The sequence below is a fragment of the Rhinopithecus roxellana genome, chromosome 14 (assembly GCF_007565055.1).
Source record: "Rhinopithecus roxellana isolate Shanxi Qingling chromosome 14, ASM756505v1, whole genome shotgun sequence".
In the NCBI taxonomy this organism is placed as follows: Eukaryota; Metazoa; Chordata; class Mammalia; order Primates; family Cercopithecidae; genus Rhinopithecus; species Rhinopithecus roxellana.
This window is the reverse complement of record NC_044562.1, coordinates 76,410,567-76,429,697: the sequence shown is the minus strand read 5'-3', so window position 1 is coordinate 76,429,697 and position 19,131 is coordinate 76,410,567. Positions and strand designations below refer to the sequence as shown.

At 37.3% G+C, this 19,131-nt stretch overlaps 1 protein-coding gene across 4 annotated transcripts in view; it reads right to left on the bottom strand.

The window, feature by feature from the left end:
- SLC25A12 (solute carrier family 25 member 12) overlaps window positions 1-19,131 on the bottom strand; it is a 112,533-nt gene that overhangs the window by 21,696 nt on the left and 71,706 nt on the right. For 3 of the 4 annotated variants that reach the window (XM_010377595.2, XM_030916591.1, XM_030916590.1), the window contains 5 exons: window positions 18,234-18,318; window positions 6,240-6,321; window positions 4,467-4,625; window positions 1,348-1,400; window positions 729-809 (listed from right to left, as the gene is read on the bottom strand). In XM_010377595.2, coding sequence (XP_010375897.1) covers window positions 729-809; window positions 1,348-1,400; window positions 4,467-4,625; window positions 6,240-6,321; window positions 18,234-18,318 — 460 coding nt within the window. The remainder of the gene's footprint in view (window positions 1-728; window positions 810-1,347; window positions 1,401-4,466; window positions 4,626-6,239; window positions 6,322-18,233; window positions 18,319-19,131) is intronic. The other variant, XM_030916589.1, reaches the window with a different exon arrangement.

Below are 19,131 nucleotides of genomic sequence, written 5' to 3'. Positions count from 1 at the left end.
CCCTGGTGTGTGATGTTCCCTGTCCTGTGTCCAAGTGTTTTCATTGTTCAATTCCCACCTATGAGTGAGAACATGTGTTTGGTTTTCTGTTCTTGCGATAGTTTGCTGAGAATGATGGTTTCCAGCTTCATCCATGTCCCTGCAAAGGACATGAACTCATCCTTTTTGATGGCTGCATAGTATTCCATGGTGTGTATGTGCCACATTTTCTTAATCCAGTCTGTCACTGATCGGCATTTGGGTTGGTTCCAAGTCTTTGCTATTGTGAATAGTGCCGCAATAAACATATTTGTGCATGTGTCTTTATAGCAGCATGATTTATAAGCCTTTGGTTATATACCCAGTAATGGAATTGCTGGGTCAAATGGTATTTCTAGTTCTAGCTCCTTGAGGAATCACCACACTGTCTTCCACAATGGTTGAACTAATTTACACTCCCACCAACAGTGTAAAAGCGTTCCTATTTCTCCATATCCTCTCCAGCATCTGTTGTTTCCTGACATTTTAATGATCACCATTCTAATTGGAGGAAAATGCTACCTCTTTTCTATACTCAAAACCAGTTAGCTTTTACAATAAAATTTAAAAGTTATTCCATATGATTACTGAGAAAACCTGCTTAGAATCCCTTGAGTTCAAGGGAAATGCCACTCAGATATCTATCATATCTGTGCAAAAAGGTTAACAGAATATATTTGTCACAAGAAGCGCCTAAGAGTAATACTTACACAGCCTCCAGCAAGGACTTCTGCTGGAAGTGGAACAGAGCCATCTCTTCTGGTAAATTTGTCCCGAACAAAATCATTAACCTAATTAGAAAGACAACATCAGTTAACCAAAATTCCCAACCGTTTCTCTTCTGGCACACTGTTGCTTTTCCAAGTCAGCAAAATACTTGTCTTATGATAAAATTAAAAATGATCAAATGCTTACATGTAAAGTTAAAGTTTTACAAATTCTGTGATAGTGTGCCAGTGTTGGCAGCATCAATTCTAGTTTTGTTTTGGAGATAGGGTCTCAAGCTGTTGCTCAGGCTGGAGTGCAGTGGCATGATCATAGCTCACTACAGCCTCAAATTCCTGGACTCAAGCAATCCTCCCATACCAGCCTCCTGCCATGCGTCACCACGCTTGGCTAATTTTCAATTTTTGTTGCTGTTGTTGTTTTGGTACTGCTGAATTATTACTATGCTTATGCTGGTTTGGAACTCCTGGTCTCAAGTGATCCTCCCACCACCCAAAATGCTGGGATTATCGGCATGAGCTACCATGCCGAGCCTTGACTTCAGTTTTTTGGCTTAATGGTAATCTAAACAAATGACATAAATTCAGTTAGAGAGAAACTTACAGTCAGTTTAATGGCCTTTTCTGGAGCAACCCCTATAAGCTGTGGTATCAGACCTAGGTAAAGGGACAGAATTATCAGCAATATAGATGTACCAGACATGAAAACACAAGCCCAACAACAAGGAGTTTCCCCCGTATTATTTACCCGTCAAACATTTTAGAGTTTTCATTAAAATGGGAAAAAGATCACCCTGAAAACTCTGTATACATATGCAATCATTATTCACAAATGCAGTATAATGTCATGTTTTCTTGAGGCTATAAATCCTCTTCTTAAGCATGCTGACTTTAAAGCCCGGTTATCCAACACTTCCCAAAAAGTCCATGAGGAAGAAACAGAGCCACGGGTCTTCTCTATTCTGGGAACACTGCCAGTAACAATGTAACCAAATTCCCTCCCTTGTTATAACCAAAAACATATAAACATACACAGACACTGTACACTTGGAAAAGCTCTGAAAAGCATGCTGTTAAGCATACCCAGATTTTGCCACAAACTATACTACCTACATAATGGCATACAGTGGCTTGGTTATTACAGAATACTAACTCCTATAATCTCTTCAGAGAAACACAGCATTCAATATTCATTTATTTAAAAGGAAGCCAAAACTGCAAAGAAAAATGCAGTTTTAAGTATTGTTTAATGAATATCTCCTATAAGCAAAAGCATATGCCTGTTGTATTCTTATTTACTAATATATGTCAAGCTTAAGACATTTTAAAAGAATCCCCTCAAAACAAAGGAAATCATAATCCTTAGAAAGTTACATTTCCCAGGCTGGTTGTAAACTGGAAAAGAAAAAAATAAACAACATCTGTTGGGCTCAGCTTTCTAAAGCACACAGCTTATCCGAATTGTTAGCATACTTTTTCCATACATTTTTAAAAGATGCTAACAATAAACATTTTATATTCTTTAAATCATCCAGCCAAAGCGGAGTTATATATGTGTTTGCCTGCTTGCTGACTGCTGATCTGCAGCCTGCTTTGAGGATACTGCTGAGTGATTTTCCTTAAGCTGAGAGCCAGCAAGTAATCATACATATTGGCTACTGTCAGTCAGACTGAATTATCAATGATACACACAAATCCACACACACTTTTCATGGGTAGCAGACTGATTTAAAAGAACAAATCAGCAGATGGCAGTCTTAACTTTCTAACCCTCGTGATTATCAGACTCAATTACTTTTAATCTAACTCCCAAACAACCATGTCAGCATGCATATTTGTTTTACAACTCGCCTCAATAAGGCTCATGGAATTTAATAAAGTACCGATTTGTGTCATTTTATCATTGTTGCCTGCAAAGAAATTTAGCTAATCTGTCAACAATTTTGTCAATCATCTGACAGAATAATGGACCAGTTCCAAGCAATATATGACAATCTCAATAATCATAGTGCTCACATACAGGACTCCTACAATCTTCTCCCTAATACAAAAGTCTCTCATTTAAAGAACTGCTTTTTTGAGCTTACATCCTGAATAAAACCAACAATCCCCTCCCCTACTTGCTATATTGCATCCATTTAATTAACATGACATCCCTCTCAAATGAAATCTGTAAGCACCTATTCATTGAGAAGGCTAAACTGTGCAGTAAATATCTAGGTTCCTTTTAATAGGGGACATTTTCTTTGCAATTTAAAAGTATACCAAAGAGGAGAAACATCATTACTCAACAAAGAAACACTGGAGATATCAAGGAAAAAAACAACCTTAATGCCACTTAACCTTGATTCCCCATTAAATAAAATATGGATATACAGGGTTTAATCAGTTAAAACAAGCATTCACACAGAAAGATCTGCATTCTGGATATTGTACCCCTTTCCACATGGTACATGCTGTACAGGTGGAATTCAAAGAGTCTACAGTTCTGAATATTTGAGGAAAACTCATCACATTCATTCTCAAGAGCAGGGTACTTGAGCCTAGTTTGATTTCAGAATGACTCTCTCCTCTTATTCTATACATAATGCTAAATATGGACATCCTTGTGACCCTCTACTTCAATTATGAGTTTATCGGAGTTATATTTTTTGATTGAATACCTGTATATAATGCTAACCAGAGGTGCTTTTTTTTCTCCTGTCCATGAGCCCAAAGCTTTGTTCGGGCCCAGTCTTTCTTAGGAAGATTTCTAAGCCAAATAGTTCAACAGAGCTCAGAATAGGCTAGGGATTAATGAGCTTGTGTGTGCAAACAAACAAGTACAGTAAATTACATAAATGGCCTGGACTTGAGCATGTAGAGAGCATTTTCAAAGAATCCCAAGTGGCGCCCAAAGAGATTAAAAAATTAATCTCCCTCCCAAAGGAAACCCTATATTCTAATGTGAAAACACATACATGAAAGTCATTCTCTCTCCAAAGAGACAAGTTCCTACAAAGACAACTGGGGGTGGGGAGAATTCTGCATGGGGCTGCTACCTCTGTTGCCAACTGCACTGTGCTCAGTCTAGAATGGCTGCTAACATTCCCTGCAAAAGAAAATCTCTGTTTTGACTGTACACCTCTGAGATAAGTGGGGGAAAGGAGCAAGAATTAGACTTGGAACCAAAGGGTTTTCCCTTTTTTTTTTTTTTTTTTTAAACCTTCAGATGACTCATTGGAAAAAATTTATAAATGTTCCCTGAAAGAGACAAAAACATTTGATATTTCTTTCAGGTGAAACAAATACATGGAGGGTAAACTCATCTTTGAGTGGTAGCCTGGCTTCTTTTTCACAGAAAAGAGATGTATTTCTTCTCTTTAATTGTTTGAGAAAAGCAGCTCTATATTTCTTAGCTATCATCCTTGTATTCCACCTGCAGATATGTGCCTTGGTTTGTAGAAGCGTGGTGACATAGACCCATGTTGGGACAAACACATAATTTGGATACCAAGAAATATAAATAGCAAGAAGAAGAAATGAAGACCTTGTTTGCAGATTAATACTGCTAATCACCAGAAAGAATGTAAAAAGGTAAATGAGCAAAGAGAAAATAAAAAGAGAGAAACAGACCTAGTCTGGTTAGGCATACTACATATTGGCTTCCATAATTAGTGAGTTAAAATCTGCTGCTGGTGAGATCAAATCACTAACTTCAGCAGCTGGGATTTGCTTACTCACCCCGGTAGAGTCCAAAGAAGCCCTCATAGCGCAAGACTTTCTTAAAACAGTCAAAGCTGTTTTTGTACATCAGCTCCCCAACAACAGAGCCAGAGCCACGCTGGTTTTGCATTCGGGTCTTCACCAGATCTATAGGATACACTGCAGTGGCTCCCACAGCTACAAACAGAACAATTTTTAGGCTTAAAAAAGAACACAATTAAATGGAGAGTCCATAAGGATGACAAATCTTATCTTAAAGGATGAAAAAATAGAACACAATATGTATTCTCACAAAAGAGACTTTATGTTAGTATTTTTCTTTCCCTCACACACACCTTAGGGATAGCAGGCTATAGCAACCACTGAAATCCATAAATACAGCTGCTACAGAGAACAACTGTCAAGAATGCTCTTTGATATCTTAGGTTCATAAATTACAGAGTGGATTATTGAGTCACTTCCCAAATTAGATAGTTAACACTCAGTTTTCTATAATAACAACATTAAACTATTATATAAAACATTTACTTATATTTTCCATTAAATGCCTAAATATTATGCCAGTTACTTCTTAAAATGACTATATCCGTACACTAGATGGCTACAATTTTAAAATTTAGTTTAATAAAGCATCTCGGTAAATTAATCATAGTTACAACCATAATATTGGAGACACATTTCAACATTATCCTATCCCTATGTATAGAATTTGGTTTGAAAGAAAATACGGCTGTTCTTTAGAATTTCTCAGGGACTGAAAAATTTATTTACATGAACGAGAGTATTACACACTTTGACTGCTGAAAGCCGAAACCTGGTTTGTAACTTCTAAAACTGAGAGTGAAAAGAAAAAAAAAGTATTTTGAGTTCAGGCTTATCTTAAAAAATCGTAAGCATTTTAATCACACCTGCTAGTTTCTTCTCAACAAAGCAACTTCAGATTGTACACATTTTCTATGTAGAGTATTTAAGCAAAAACAGTCTCTCAAATTTTGACTGTGAACAGGGAGGGAAGGGAAGTTCATTTTTGCAAATAAACATCAAGTCCAGATATTGTCAAACAAGTGATAAGGGAAAGGAAAACATATAAGCAGAAAAGCACAAGTGAATCACTTTGAGAGGCTGTTTTATTTCATGAGGTTCTGGGATTCATATCCCAAATCTCAGTTTCTTTTTTATTTTTTATTTTTTAGTTTTATTGTAGGTATAGAGTATATATGAACGTTTGTTACATAGATAAACACATGTCATGGGCGTTTGTTGTACATATTTCATCACCCAGGTATTAATCTCAGTATCCAATAGCTATTTTTTCTGCTCCCCTCCTTCCTGCCACCTTCCCCAGCAAGTAGATCCCAGCGTCTGTTTCCTTCTTTGTGTTTGTAAGTTCCTATTTAGTTCCTACTTATAAGCGAGAACATGCAGTATTTGGTTTTCCGTTCCTGCGTATGATAAGGATAATAGCAAATCTCAATTTCTTAACCTGCCCCATAAACACAGTCTCATTTTCCATTTTTTTATGCCAGTATGATTAAGGTGAGTGCAGCACTGTATCCCAGACTTTCACATCATTACAGAGGTTTTGTCCTGAAGACAGACTGGAGCCAGATGGTCCACAGTCATTGCTATTACAAGTCCCCTGATCATAGGTAAAAATAAAGAACACTTCAGAAAGCCCTGAAGTCATGACCCATGGGAACAATGAACTACACCTTTGCTGATCTGCCACAGTCTAGTGAGATAATATTACGTTAACACAAGCCTCAAACAGCACACAGACATGTCACTCACCTCCAGCAACTGAGCCCAGAGTGAATCTGTAAGCAGACTCGGCAATCTGGAGCCAGATAGGCCTACCTAATCCAGGAGACTGCTGCAGAGAAGAAGAAAGCAAGTAAAAAAAAAATCTTGAAAGAGCACACAGTAAGTGAAAAAAACTACAATTTGACTATTTTAAGACAAGAAAAAACAAAACCTAAAAGTGATATTGGTAATGCAGTAGTATATTTTCCAAAAGAAGAAAATAGGATATTCATGCAGCCAAAAACGAAAGCAATGTATTTAAAAATAGATAACTCTATCATCAGCATTTAAAAGCCATATTAAGCCAAATACACAGTAGCTTCCCCCTTATCGCAATTTTTTTTTTTTTTTTTTGAGACAGAATTTCGCTCTGCCGCCCAGGCTGGAGTGCAGTGGCCAGATCTCAGCTCACTGCAAACTCCGCCTCCCGGGTTTACGCCATTCTCCTGCCTCAGCCTCCGGAGTAGCTGGGACTACAGGCGCCCGCCACCTTGCCCGGCTAGTTTTTTGTATTTTTTTAGTAGAGACGGGGTTTCACCGTGTTAGCCAGGGTGGTCTCGATCTCCTGACCTCGTGATCCGCCCGCCTCGGCCTCCCAAAGTGCTGGGATTACAGGCTTGAGCCACCACGCCCGGCCCCTTACCCCAATTTTTACAAGCCTATTAATGCCTCATTTATCTGCTACTGTTGGGGGAATACACTATCAGTTTACAGAAGTGAATCTTTCAGGTAAACAAGCATTTCAGTTATAAATTTTTTTTCCTTCTTTGACTTAAAATTTAAAAAGCTTTCTAAAGTGTATAAAAATTAACTTGATTCTTAAATCAGAGAATATTGATCATAATCTGTCATCTCTAATGACTACTGTCATAGTTCTAACATAAAATCTGTAATAATAATGAGAAAAATTCCACTAGATGTTATTTCACAGGTATCCCATAGCATAAAGAAAGGATCTAAGATAACTTGTCTATACTAGTGTGTCAGTCTTGTTCTTTAATATTTTCATTATGAAAAGACCTTCTATACTATGTAAACAGTATGAAATGACAGAATAAACTAAATAAAAAGTTAACATACTTGCCAATGTCTTAATTATATATACAAAAATCTAATATACATTATACAATTATATATAAGATGTATTTTAAAGTATATACAAAAATAGAAATTATAAAAGAATGAGATAAATGTTTCTAAGTAATTTTATATTTCACGTATTAATTAATGCAAAAATATTCTTTTTTTTTTTTTTTTGGAGACAGAGTTTCACTCTGATGCCCAGGCTGGAATGTAGTGGCACAAACACGGCTCACTGCAGCCTCAAATTCCCAGGTTCAGGCCATCCCACTGCCTCAGCCTCTGAAGTAGCTAGAACTACAGGTGCATGTCACCATGCCCAGCTAATTTTTAAATTTTTTGTAGAGATGGGGTCTGTCTATGTTGCCCAGGCTGGTCTCAAACTCTTGAGCTCAAGCAATCCTCCCACCTCAACCTCCCAAAGTGCTGGGATTATAGGCATGAGCCACCTCACCTGGCACAAAAATATTCCTGATATTGCTTTCCAATACCAAAATCCATGGATGCTCATGTCCCTGATCTAAAATGTGTAGTATTTTCATATAACCTATGCACATCCTCTGGTATACTTCAAATCATCTCTACATTACTTCTAATACTTAATATAAGGTAAATAAGATGTAAATAATTGTTATGCTGTGTTTTTAAATTTTGTATTTTTTATTGTTGTAGTGTTATTTTTTATTGTTTGTTTTTTCCCAAATATTTTCCATCCACAGTTGGTTGAATCCAAGGACATGGCACTCAAGCAGATAGAGGGCCCACTATATTGAATATGCTTCAGTATAATTAACTGAATATGCTTCAATGAGTTTCTAAAATATTGATTAACCAGTTAATTCTGATACTTTGTTTCAAAGACAACAGTTGAAAACATAAACACAATCTGTCCTTTCAAGGCAGTGATGATATTTAATCTCATATACTTTGAAGGAATTCAAGTTATGGCATTGCTATGGATTCAATGCTTGTGACTCCCCAAAATTCATGTGTTGAGACCCTACTGCCCAGTGTGATAGTATGTGAAGGTGGCAACTTTGGGTAGTAATTAGGTCATGAAAATGGAGCCCTCATGATAGGATTAGTGCCATTATAAGAAAAGACACAAGAAAGATGACCTCCCTCTATCTCTCCCTCATATAACAAGGATATAACAAGAAGCCTGCTGTCTACAGACTAGGAACAGGGCCCTTACCAGTAAATGAATCAGCCAGCACCTTGATCTTGTACTTTCTAGCCTCTAGAACTATGAGAAAGAAATGTTTGTTATCTAAACCACCTATGGTAATTTGTAATAGGAGCCCAAACAAAGATAGGCATTTTAGCTTACATTTTAAAATCTATATAGCTATTATGCTACCTACTAAACACATTGGCATATGTTTTTAACTTCTTTAAAAATGTACTGGGCCGGTGCAGTGGCTCATACCTGTAATCTCAGCATTTTGGGAGGCTGAGGTGGGCGGATCACTTGAGGTCAGGAGTTCAAGACCAGCCTGGCCAACATGGTGAAACTCTATCTCTACTAAAAATGCAAAAATTAGTCAGGTGTAGTGGCAGGTGCCTATAATCCCAGCTACTTGGGAGGCTGAAGTGGGAGCATCACTTGGACCTGGAGGTGGAGGGTGCTGTGAGCTGAGATCACATCACTGCACTCCAGCCTGGGTGACAGAGCAAGACTCCGCCTCAAAAAAAAAAAAATGTATATAGAACGTTATTGCCCCCACTTAAGAGTTTCTCAATCACAAAACTGGATGAAAATAAATCTCATTATCATAGATTATGAATTATTTTCAATCATGTATCCTTTCAAAATATGTTGAATTAAAACTCATAGAATAAAAAGCCTATGATCCTAAATAAGCATCAAGTAACCACTAATTCCCTTATTCATATAAAAGGTTTCTCCTGTATTCAACCACATGTATTTTTCTTTATACTTTCTTCCTTTAAAGAACGTTTATAAGCCCTACAAAATCCTATGAAAACTGAAGGACTATACTGTGTTTTAATTCTTTGCTAAAAACATTTCTAACTATAAATACCCAAATGCCTTTTGACAGAAATGTCACCTTTGCCCTTATTAAATAACATTTAAAAGAAAATATACAGTATATGGTCAGCAACATTTTTTTTAAGGCTTAGTTATCACTTATGGCTTGCTTGTATTCAGGTATGTAAATTAATGTAATTAATGCTATGGATTTCACTTCATGAATATTCATAAATGAAATGCTATCGCTGTCATCCCTATTAATGACTGTGTACTGAATTTTTAGCATTTAGGCTGAAGGAAAACACTCAGCACTAAGAAGATTGCCTGCCGTGAACAAATGTGCCAAAGGAAAAGACGCTCTTTCCCTTAAGGTTATGATTATGATCATAAAGTTTGATATTTAACAAGGTTAATTAAGTGTTTTTCAAAACAAGAGTTGAGAATCTTAAATGATTTTTAACCTACTCCCTAAGCATATGTGTGTGATAGGAAATAAGTTGAGACCTCATTTAAAGAGATGTTCTCTTCATTTTTTTGTTATAGGTATCTCATTTGGTAAGTGAGAATTAGGTCTAGTGAGGTGGCTCACACCAGTAATCCCAGCACTTTGGGAGGCTGAGGCAGGCAGATCACTTGAGCCCAAGAGTTCAAGACCAGCCTGGGCAATATGGTAAAACTCCATCTCTCCAAAAAATACAAAAATGGCTAGGCATGGTAGTACATGCCTGTGGTCCCAGCTACTCAAGAGGCTGAAGTGGAAGGATCACTTACGTCTGGGAGGTTGAGGCTGCAGTGAGCAGTGATGATGCATTAGATAAGGCAAGATTATGTCAGTTAACAAGTCAAACCACACTGCCAACTCAATAGGGAGAACTACCTCTTTCAAATGACACACTATTAATGGGTAGAATAAAAGGGAAAAATAGCTAAAGTTTTTTTTTTTTTTTTTTTTTTTTTTTTTTTTTTTTTTTTGAGGCGGAGTCTCGCTCTGTCGCCCGGACTGGAGTGCAGTGGCCAGATCTCAGCTCACTGCAAGCTCCGCCTCCCGAGTTTACGCCATTCTCCTGCCTCAGCCTCCCGAGTAGCTGGGACTACAGGCGCCCGCCACTTCGCCCGGCTAGTTTTTGTATTTTTAGTAGAGACGGGGTTTCACCGTGTTAGCCAGGATGGTCTCGATCTCCTGACCTGGTGATCCGCCCGTCTCGGCCTCCCAAGCTAAAGTTTTTATCTCGAGCATTGGAAGGGGGGAAAAAGGCTAGATTCTATAAAAACAAAAATGTATGACTGGAATGGCAAAATAAGGCTAGGGAAAACAAAACAAAATTTTCCTGTCTGCAAATTACATCTATGACTTCAATAGTCTGGAATTTGAATTCAATATTCTTGGCCTTACAAAGTAAGATTAAAACCTAAAGCCATGACAGTTAGGAGAAGGAGATGAAGAGAAATATATATATATATATATATATATATTTTTTTTTTTTTTTTTCCTGAATGCTAAACAATACATACTTTTCTCTCAGTAAAAAGGGAGTTAAGTTGTGTTAAAGACTACAGTAAGTCTTCAAATCTAATAATTTAAATGAGTTAAATGACTAATAAATAATAGCTAATACATAAACCTAATTTTCTTTTTGAGAACAGACTTCCTTTTGTGGTAAAATATCACAGGTGAAAGAGGTAAAATGTTCCAAAAAAAGGAATTCCTAAATGGACTGTAATGTCTTCCTGTATGTGCTCATGAATCCAAAATTCAAAGAAGGGCCACAGAAATGCAAATTACACAAAGAAAACAAAGTCCTATGTCTAAGGAATGCTATACACAAAATAAAGATTAAAATAATTATAATATGCAGCCATAAAAAAGAATGAGATCCTGTCTTTTGCAGTGACATGGATGGAGCTGGAGGCCATTATCCTTAGCAAACTAACACAGGAACAGAAAACCAAATACCGTTATGTTCTCACTTACAAGTGGGAGCTAAGTGATAAGAGCTTATTATGAACACAAAGAAGGAAACAACAGACACTGGAGTCTACTTGAGAGAGGAGTAGGGGAGAAAGGAGAGGAGCAGAAAAGATAACTATTGGGTATTGGGCTTAATACCTGGGTGACGAAATAATATGTACAAAAAATCCCATGACACGTTTACCTATGTAACAAACCTTCACATGTACCCCCAAACTTAAAAGTTAAAATAATAATTCTTAATAATTCTAATAATGTTTTGACAGAACACAATCCAGCTTATATTCCATAGTTATTTTAGTGAGTGGCCTATAGCTTTAATATAATTTCCCATAGAAACAAAACTTTTTTAAAGAAAGTACATATATACCCAAGCAGGTCCATCACAGATCATTTATCCCATACAGTTGAAAAAGTAATTATGTAATATACAGTAAAGAAAAAGAGAGGGTTTTCCCATTTTCACATAGGGCCAAAATTGGTCTATAACCTGGTTTTAATATCCAAACTATTAACATGCTTCAAAAATATACATCGTCTTCTTTCTGCAATCCATTTTCTCTTTTATCTCACTTCCCTCAAATCAAAATTTCCATTTCTCTCACTGTAGGTCATCTTAATAGCACAACATATTTATCCATTCTACTGATGGTATTTAGATTGTTCCAATATTTTTGCAATTGCAAATAATGCTGCTATAAACATTCTTTTTTTTTTTTTTTTTTTTTTTTTTTTTGAGACACAGTCTCTCTCTGTTGCCCACGCTAAAGTGCAGTGGCACATTCCTGGCTCACTGCAACCTCTACCTCCTGGGTTCAAGCAATTCTCATCCCTCAGCCTCCCAAGAAGCTGGGACTATAGGTGCACACCACCATGCCTGGCTAAATTTTTTGTATTTTTTGTAGAGATGGGGATTCATCATGTTAGCCAGGCTGGTCTCAAACTCCTGACCTCAAGTGATCCACCCACCTCAGCTTCCCAAAGTGCTGGGATTACAGGTGTGAGCCACCATGTCCGGCCTAAACTTTCTTGTACATATCTCTTTTTTTTTTTTTTTTTTTTTTTTTTTTTTTTTTTTTTTTGAGACAGAGTCTCGCTCTGTCGCCCAGGCTGGAGTGCAGTGGCCGGATCTCAGCTCACTGCAAGCTCCACCTCCCGGGTTCACGCCATTCTCCTGCCTCAGCCTCCCGAGTAGCTGGGACTACAGGCGCCCGCCACCTCGCCCGGCTAGTTTTTTTTTTTTTTTTTTTTTTTTTTTTTTTTTTTTGTATTTTTTTTTTTTTTTTAGTAGAGACAGGGTTTCACTGTGTTAGCCAGGATGGTCTCGATCTCCTGACCTTGTGATCCGCCCGTCTCGGCCTCCCAAAGTGCTAGGATTACAGGGTTGAGCCACCGCGCCCGGCCTGTACATATCTCTTAACACACTTGTGTAAACATTTTTGTTAGGGACGACTCCTAGGAGAGGAACCGACAGGTCACGGGGTATGTGTTTCTTCAACTGCAGTGGTACTGACAAATAGTTTCCAAAGTTGTGATGCTAGCAATTTCCATTCCTTCACCTCTTGAACAACACTTGCCATTGTCAGAGTATAATTTTGATTAATCTGGATAGTACAAAATAGCATCCCATTGTAGTTTTAGTGTGTGTTTTCTTGTACTAATGGTATTAAACTTTTCTATTATTTTTCCGTACCATTTGGATATCCTCTTTTGTGAGGTTTCTCTTCAGGCATTTTGCCAATTTTTCTATTGCATTGCCTGCCTTTTGCTTATAAATTTGCAGAAGTTTATTATACTATATATTCTGGATACAGATCCTCTATTATTTAAATGTATTGCAAATATCTCTGCCTATTGTGTAACTTGTCTTTTCACACTCTTAGTGGTATATTTTGATAAAAGTTCTTAAATCTAATGAAGTTTAACTTATGAATCTTTTTCTTTATGACTGGTGTTCTGTACTATTTACAAAATCTCTGCTTATCTCTAGATCATAAATAGAATCTCTCGTGTTATCCTCTTTAATCTTTCACATTTAGGAACAGGAAAAGACTTTTGTGTATGGTATGGGATAGTGATTTTTTTTCCTTGTTGAATATCCACCATTAACTAAAAATTTTTAAAAATAGGCCTGGTAGAATTTCAACCAGCATCAAAAAATTAAAATATAAAACATTTCAGGCACTTAAAAAAATACAAAGATACATTAATACTTTTTCCTCACTTCTCATCCCCTTTTACCTAATGGAAGTAGATGAGAGTAGATTAAGCGATTGTGTCACATATATGTTTCAGCCGATCTTGGAGTTTGCTTATATAGGCTTCTCATATTTGATAATAGTAATAAGCACAATAGTAGCAGTTAACATTTGTTGCATGCTTACCAGGTGTTAGGCTTAATGTAAGTGTATTATTACTCGTGTAATTCTCATAATAATCCTGTAAAGATGAATACTGTTATCCTTATTTATTTATTTACTTATTTATTTATTTGAGACAGGGTCTTGCTCTGTCACTCAGGCTGGAGTGCAGTAGTATGATCACAGCTGTCTGCAGCCTCAAACTCCTGCGCTCAAGCTATCCTCCCACCTCTGCCTCCCAAATAGCTGAGACTATAGGTGCTACCATGTACCTGGCTTATTCTACCATGCCTGGCTAATTTTTTGTATGTTTTTGTAGAGACAGAGTTTCATCATATTGCCCAGGCTGGTCTCAAACTACTGGGCTCAAAACAATCTGCCCACTTTGGCCTCCCAAAGTGCTGGGATTATAGGCACAAGCCACTGTGCCTGGAGTACTGTCCCTATTTAATAAAGGAGGAAACAGAATGAGAGGATGTTACATAATCAGTGGCCAACCTCTTAACTACTGTCTCCCTCATAACTTCTATTTCTGGACTCACAGATTCTCCATCATAAAGAAGTGTTTTCATAACACCTTTCATAAGGTGAGATAACAAAACATATATCCTTCTTCCTATTTTATATTTAGGTTTCTAATAGATTCATATAAGAGAATACTCTGCATAATATATGTAAGTAATTATGTACTACTAATTTGGCAATATAGGAAAAATCACAAGAGAATCATCAAGATATCTTCTGGAAGTAACATGGGAATATCTATGGTTAGCATTACTGTAATTCTGTGAACTAAAGAATGTTAAAAACTGAGTCACTAGGATTGTAGTCTATATGGCTGCCTTAGAATGCCTCATAAACCTGAAATATGTTAACTGAGAATGTTTTTTCAAGGCTGAAAATTGAAGAAAGTTTATTCCATTACTTTGGTTGCTATAAGAACTTAAGCATATTTTCATATTATTCTACTTGAGTCCAGCCTGAATTCCTTACAAAATTTTAAATGTTACAAAGGAAAAAGGAGGATAAATTCAGAATTCTGAAAATAAAATCCATTGATACATACCATTTTACAGAATGCAGGAGCTTGAAGGCTTCTCAGAAATACATGAAGATACTCACTTTACTAAAGGGAAAACTGAGGCCCAAATAAACTTGTATCAGATCTCAAGGACAGTAAAGGTCAGATTTCACAACGGCCATTAGTGGACATTAATCTGAATCCTTAACCTTCACAAATCTGTTTCTATAAAACTTTAATAATTATTTATTATTTTGGTTGAGTTCTATTTTCTCAGATTTTGTTCCTATAATAATGTACAGGAAAATATATACTTAAGATCTTAATTTTTATTTCTCTGTACCTAAGCCTCAGTAGAAAGACTATCTTCTATGTGAGAGGAAACATTAAACATTTTAGCTGAGCGCAGTGGCTCATGCACACTGTAATCCCAGCACTTTGGGAGGCCAAGGCCAGTGGATTAATGTAAGCTCAGGAGTTTGAGACCAGTCTGGGAAACATGGCTAAACCCTGTCTCTACTGAAAAAAAATTAGCTGAGCATGGTGGTGTATGCCTATAGTCCCAGCTATTCAGGAGGGTGAGGTGGGAGGATCACCTGAGCCAGGGGGGAGGTCAGGGCTGCAGTGAACAGTGATTGTGCCACTGCACTCCAGCCTGGGTGACAGAGTGAGACTCTGTCTCCACCAAAAAAAAAAAAAAGAAAAAGTGTCCTGAGACTCTGAGGTTCTTCCTTTGGGGACAATGTAAGAATACCTAAGACCTCTACCAGCTCTCTAGATATTCTAGATCCCTGTACCATCTCACCGGTTAAGGAAAGTCAGAGAAAGCACTCCCCATCACTCTGGATACCAATCAGAGACCCAGGGAAGAAGAAAATGGTGGTTTTTATCACTGCCCACTTCCTAAATATCTGACAAGACCCTTGAGGCCAACCACCCCAGCATAAAAGCATCAGCACCGCCACTGAAGACAGGCAAATCATCTTGAATCTGTCTTAAAAAGAATTCACAGCAGTAGCAAAATTACATCACTTTCCTAAGGATGAAGAAATGTGAAGGACACAGACTCAGGATGCCAAAGATTGCAAAACAAGCTTCAGACATGGCCTCTAGGAAAATTGCTAGGGGCAAGACAGGTGGGCAGAAAAACTGAGGAGGAGGAAATGAGTTGAGACTTTCAAATTCAGTTTACAATGTTTTTAACAAGCTAAATGAAATATTTCCCAATTACAAATATTAAGGACACCTTCAGGGAGAGTTGTATCAATAGACACATGTAACACTGCAAAATATCTTCTTTTGAAATGCAATTTTTCAAAATTCAAGAGCAAATTTTCACAAATGTATATACTACAAAAAATAAAATTAAATTCAGTAAGAGCTCTTTAAATATTTCAATGTCTTTTTTAATTTTATTAAAAATTTTTCACCTTCTTTCCTTTTATTAAATGTTGTAATTTTATAAAATGTTATTTTTTAAAAATCACTGAATTGAAATAAATCCATCTATTTTTAAAGGATCTGAGACCTCATAATGGAAATAAACTTTTTTCTTTTTTTTTTTTTTTTAAGACAGGGTCTCACTCTGTTGCCCAGGCTGGAGTGCAGTAGCACAATCATGGCTCACTGCAACCTCAACTTCCTGGGCTCAGGTGATTCTCCCCCTCAGTCTCCGAAGTAGCTAGGACTACAAGCACATGCCATCACACCTGGCTAATTTTTTGCCTTTTTTTTTTTTTTTTTTTTTGGTAGAGATGGGGTTGTGCCATGTTGCCCAGGCTGATCTGGAACTTCTGGGCTCAAGCAATCTGCCCACCTCAGCCTCCCAAATTGCTGGCATTACGGGCATAAGCCACTGGGCCCGGCCTGTAAATAAACTTGGATGGCAGCAAGTAAATGAGTTTTTCTGATACTAAAGAAGCTAAATTGCAATGAGTTACAATACATTTTAATCTGCAGGAAGCTTTATTACACATCAAGTAAACAAAGTATTAACATAAAACGTAGATATAATGGTTTCTTTTCCATTTTCAATTTGCTTCAACCTGACTACAAAATGTTTTTGTTCCTTATGTAAAGTAGAACTGGAAATTCTAATTAGTTTCACAGGCAGAATCACCATTCCATGGAGCTCAAGTAGAAAAAAGGATTCCTACCAAGTCTTCCCAAAGTGAACTACACTTAAACATATCTTGATGCTTCATTAACACATTTGGTGAAGGTGAACAATAACAGCAAACCAACCCTGGCTACTCACCAATGTGGCAGCAATGAAGAAAGAGCAGACATAGCCTCTTTCTATAGCATGCACATTTAGTAGCGTGCGCTCTCTCTCTCTGTCTTTCTCTCTGTATCCTGTCTTCTTTATCCATGCCCTCCCCACGTTGCCTACCCTAGTATGGCATCACACTCTCCTAGAGAATTATGAGGAACGCAGGTTCCATGTCTATTAGAGCAGGAAAGTACCAGGAGGACAATGACTGGCCCTCCTAACCCTTACCCACACACAAAAGCAATGTGATCATCTGCTACCACTGAAACTTCGTAAGTGCTATGGAAGTAGAGGTTTCAACTTAAAACAAGATTTGTTAAAAACTGTTCCATTGCACTCTTCAAGGTAATTTCATGGAATTTCTTTTTCTTACCAAGATAGTACTTGTAATCAGAAATGGGACTGTATTAATTTTATAGGACTCAGAAGCTACTGTTTTAATCATTCTTAACATTTATAAAAAACAAAACTAATATTTACCAAAAATGTAATAACAGACAAGATTTTCTTTCCGGTTTCACTACTTTTTTTTTTTTCCCAGGTTGTAATCTGTAAGGTATAATCCCAGTGAATCATTTATTTCATTTGAGGGAAGTTTTTTTATTTTAGAAACCCTATAAATGCCAGTTTAATGATACAAAGTAAACCTAACAATAATCTTCAAATGTGACGAGGCAAATGAAAAGAATGCTAATTCTAAGGGGAAGGGGGTCAAACCGATGTATGTTTGAACTCTTATTTTCCTTATCTGAACAAAACAAAAAACAAAACACAAACATAAATCTAGTTATCTCATAAAAATATTCTATAGGCTGGGCGTGGTGACTAATGCCTGTAATCCCAACACTTTGGGAGGCCGAGGTGGATGGATACCTGAGGTCACGAATTTGAGACCAGCCTGCCCAACATGGCAAAACCTTGTCTCTACTAAAAATACAAAAATTAGCCAGTTGTGGTAGCGCACGCCTATAATCCCAGTTACTCGGGAGGCTGAGGCAAGAGAATCTCTTAAACCCAGAAGGCAGCGGTTGCAGTGAGCCGAGATCACACCATTGCACTCCAGCCTGGGCAACAGAGCCAGACTCCATCTAAAAAATATATACACATATATATTCTATAAAAGTGGGGGTAACAGTAGTTCTATAAAGGTAATCTTTAAGCTAAGTAAAGTCTTTCTCTGGAAAGTAATTTTTAATTTTTACAGCATTCAGAAGCTGTCAGCTCCTACTCAGGCTACTAGTTCAGCATTTTTTAAGGTGATCATATTTATGAGACTACTCATACCTGTCTCTGAAGTTCTGCCAGGTTGTAAGGTAAGGCCCCCTCAGCCAATGGGGCTATTCTCTCAATATCTGCCAAAGTCAAGCGCCTTCAGGAAAAATATAGGAAAGAATTGTTAGACACTGACAAACTGCTCATGCCAAAATCTTTTCTCCAAAAAAAAAAAAAAAAAAAAAACCTCCGAACTATAGTTTAAAATCATTACTTCCCTATTTACACAAATCATTTTAGTGACCAAAAACCCTTTTAACTCTGTTTTCATCAACAAAACCCAAAAGACTCCAGAGAAATAATGTGGAGTGCATGAATTTAGTAAGACTCCAGTGATAGATATTAAAATCAAATAATTATTGCCAGAAGCAAAATATAGAGGTTGACTGTCCGTACCCACTAAATGTGTCCCCTAAGGATATCTATTTAAAGCACAGGTGCGAAGTATCTGGGAAGGATACATATAAATCTGATAAATACTGGTTGCCTCCAAGGAAAGGAACAAGGGTAGGAGGGAGACTTCTTTTTTTTTTTTCAACGATATGTTCTTTCCAAGCCTTTGAGTTTTGACCCATTTTTAGGCAGGAGAATAGGGTCTGGAGACAGGGAGCCTTCACTTCAGCCTCATGGGCCAACTCTTCATTTGCGTAGGATAACTTCAGCCTCTGATTGGTTGCAGGCTAAGCCTTCACTTCAGCCTCCAATTGATCACAGGCTGAGCCTTCACTTCAGCCTCCGATTGGTTGTGGGTCAAGTCTTCATTTATATAGGGTGTAACCAATAGGAAACTTCTAACGGGTACTTAAACCCCAGATGATTTGCAACTAGGGCTCTTGAGCTGCTTGCTCAAGCCTGCTCCTGATATGTGGAGTATACTTTTGCTTCAATAAAGCTATGCTTTTGTCTTCTA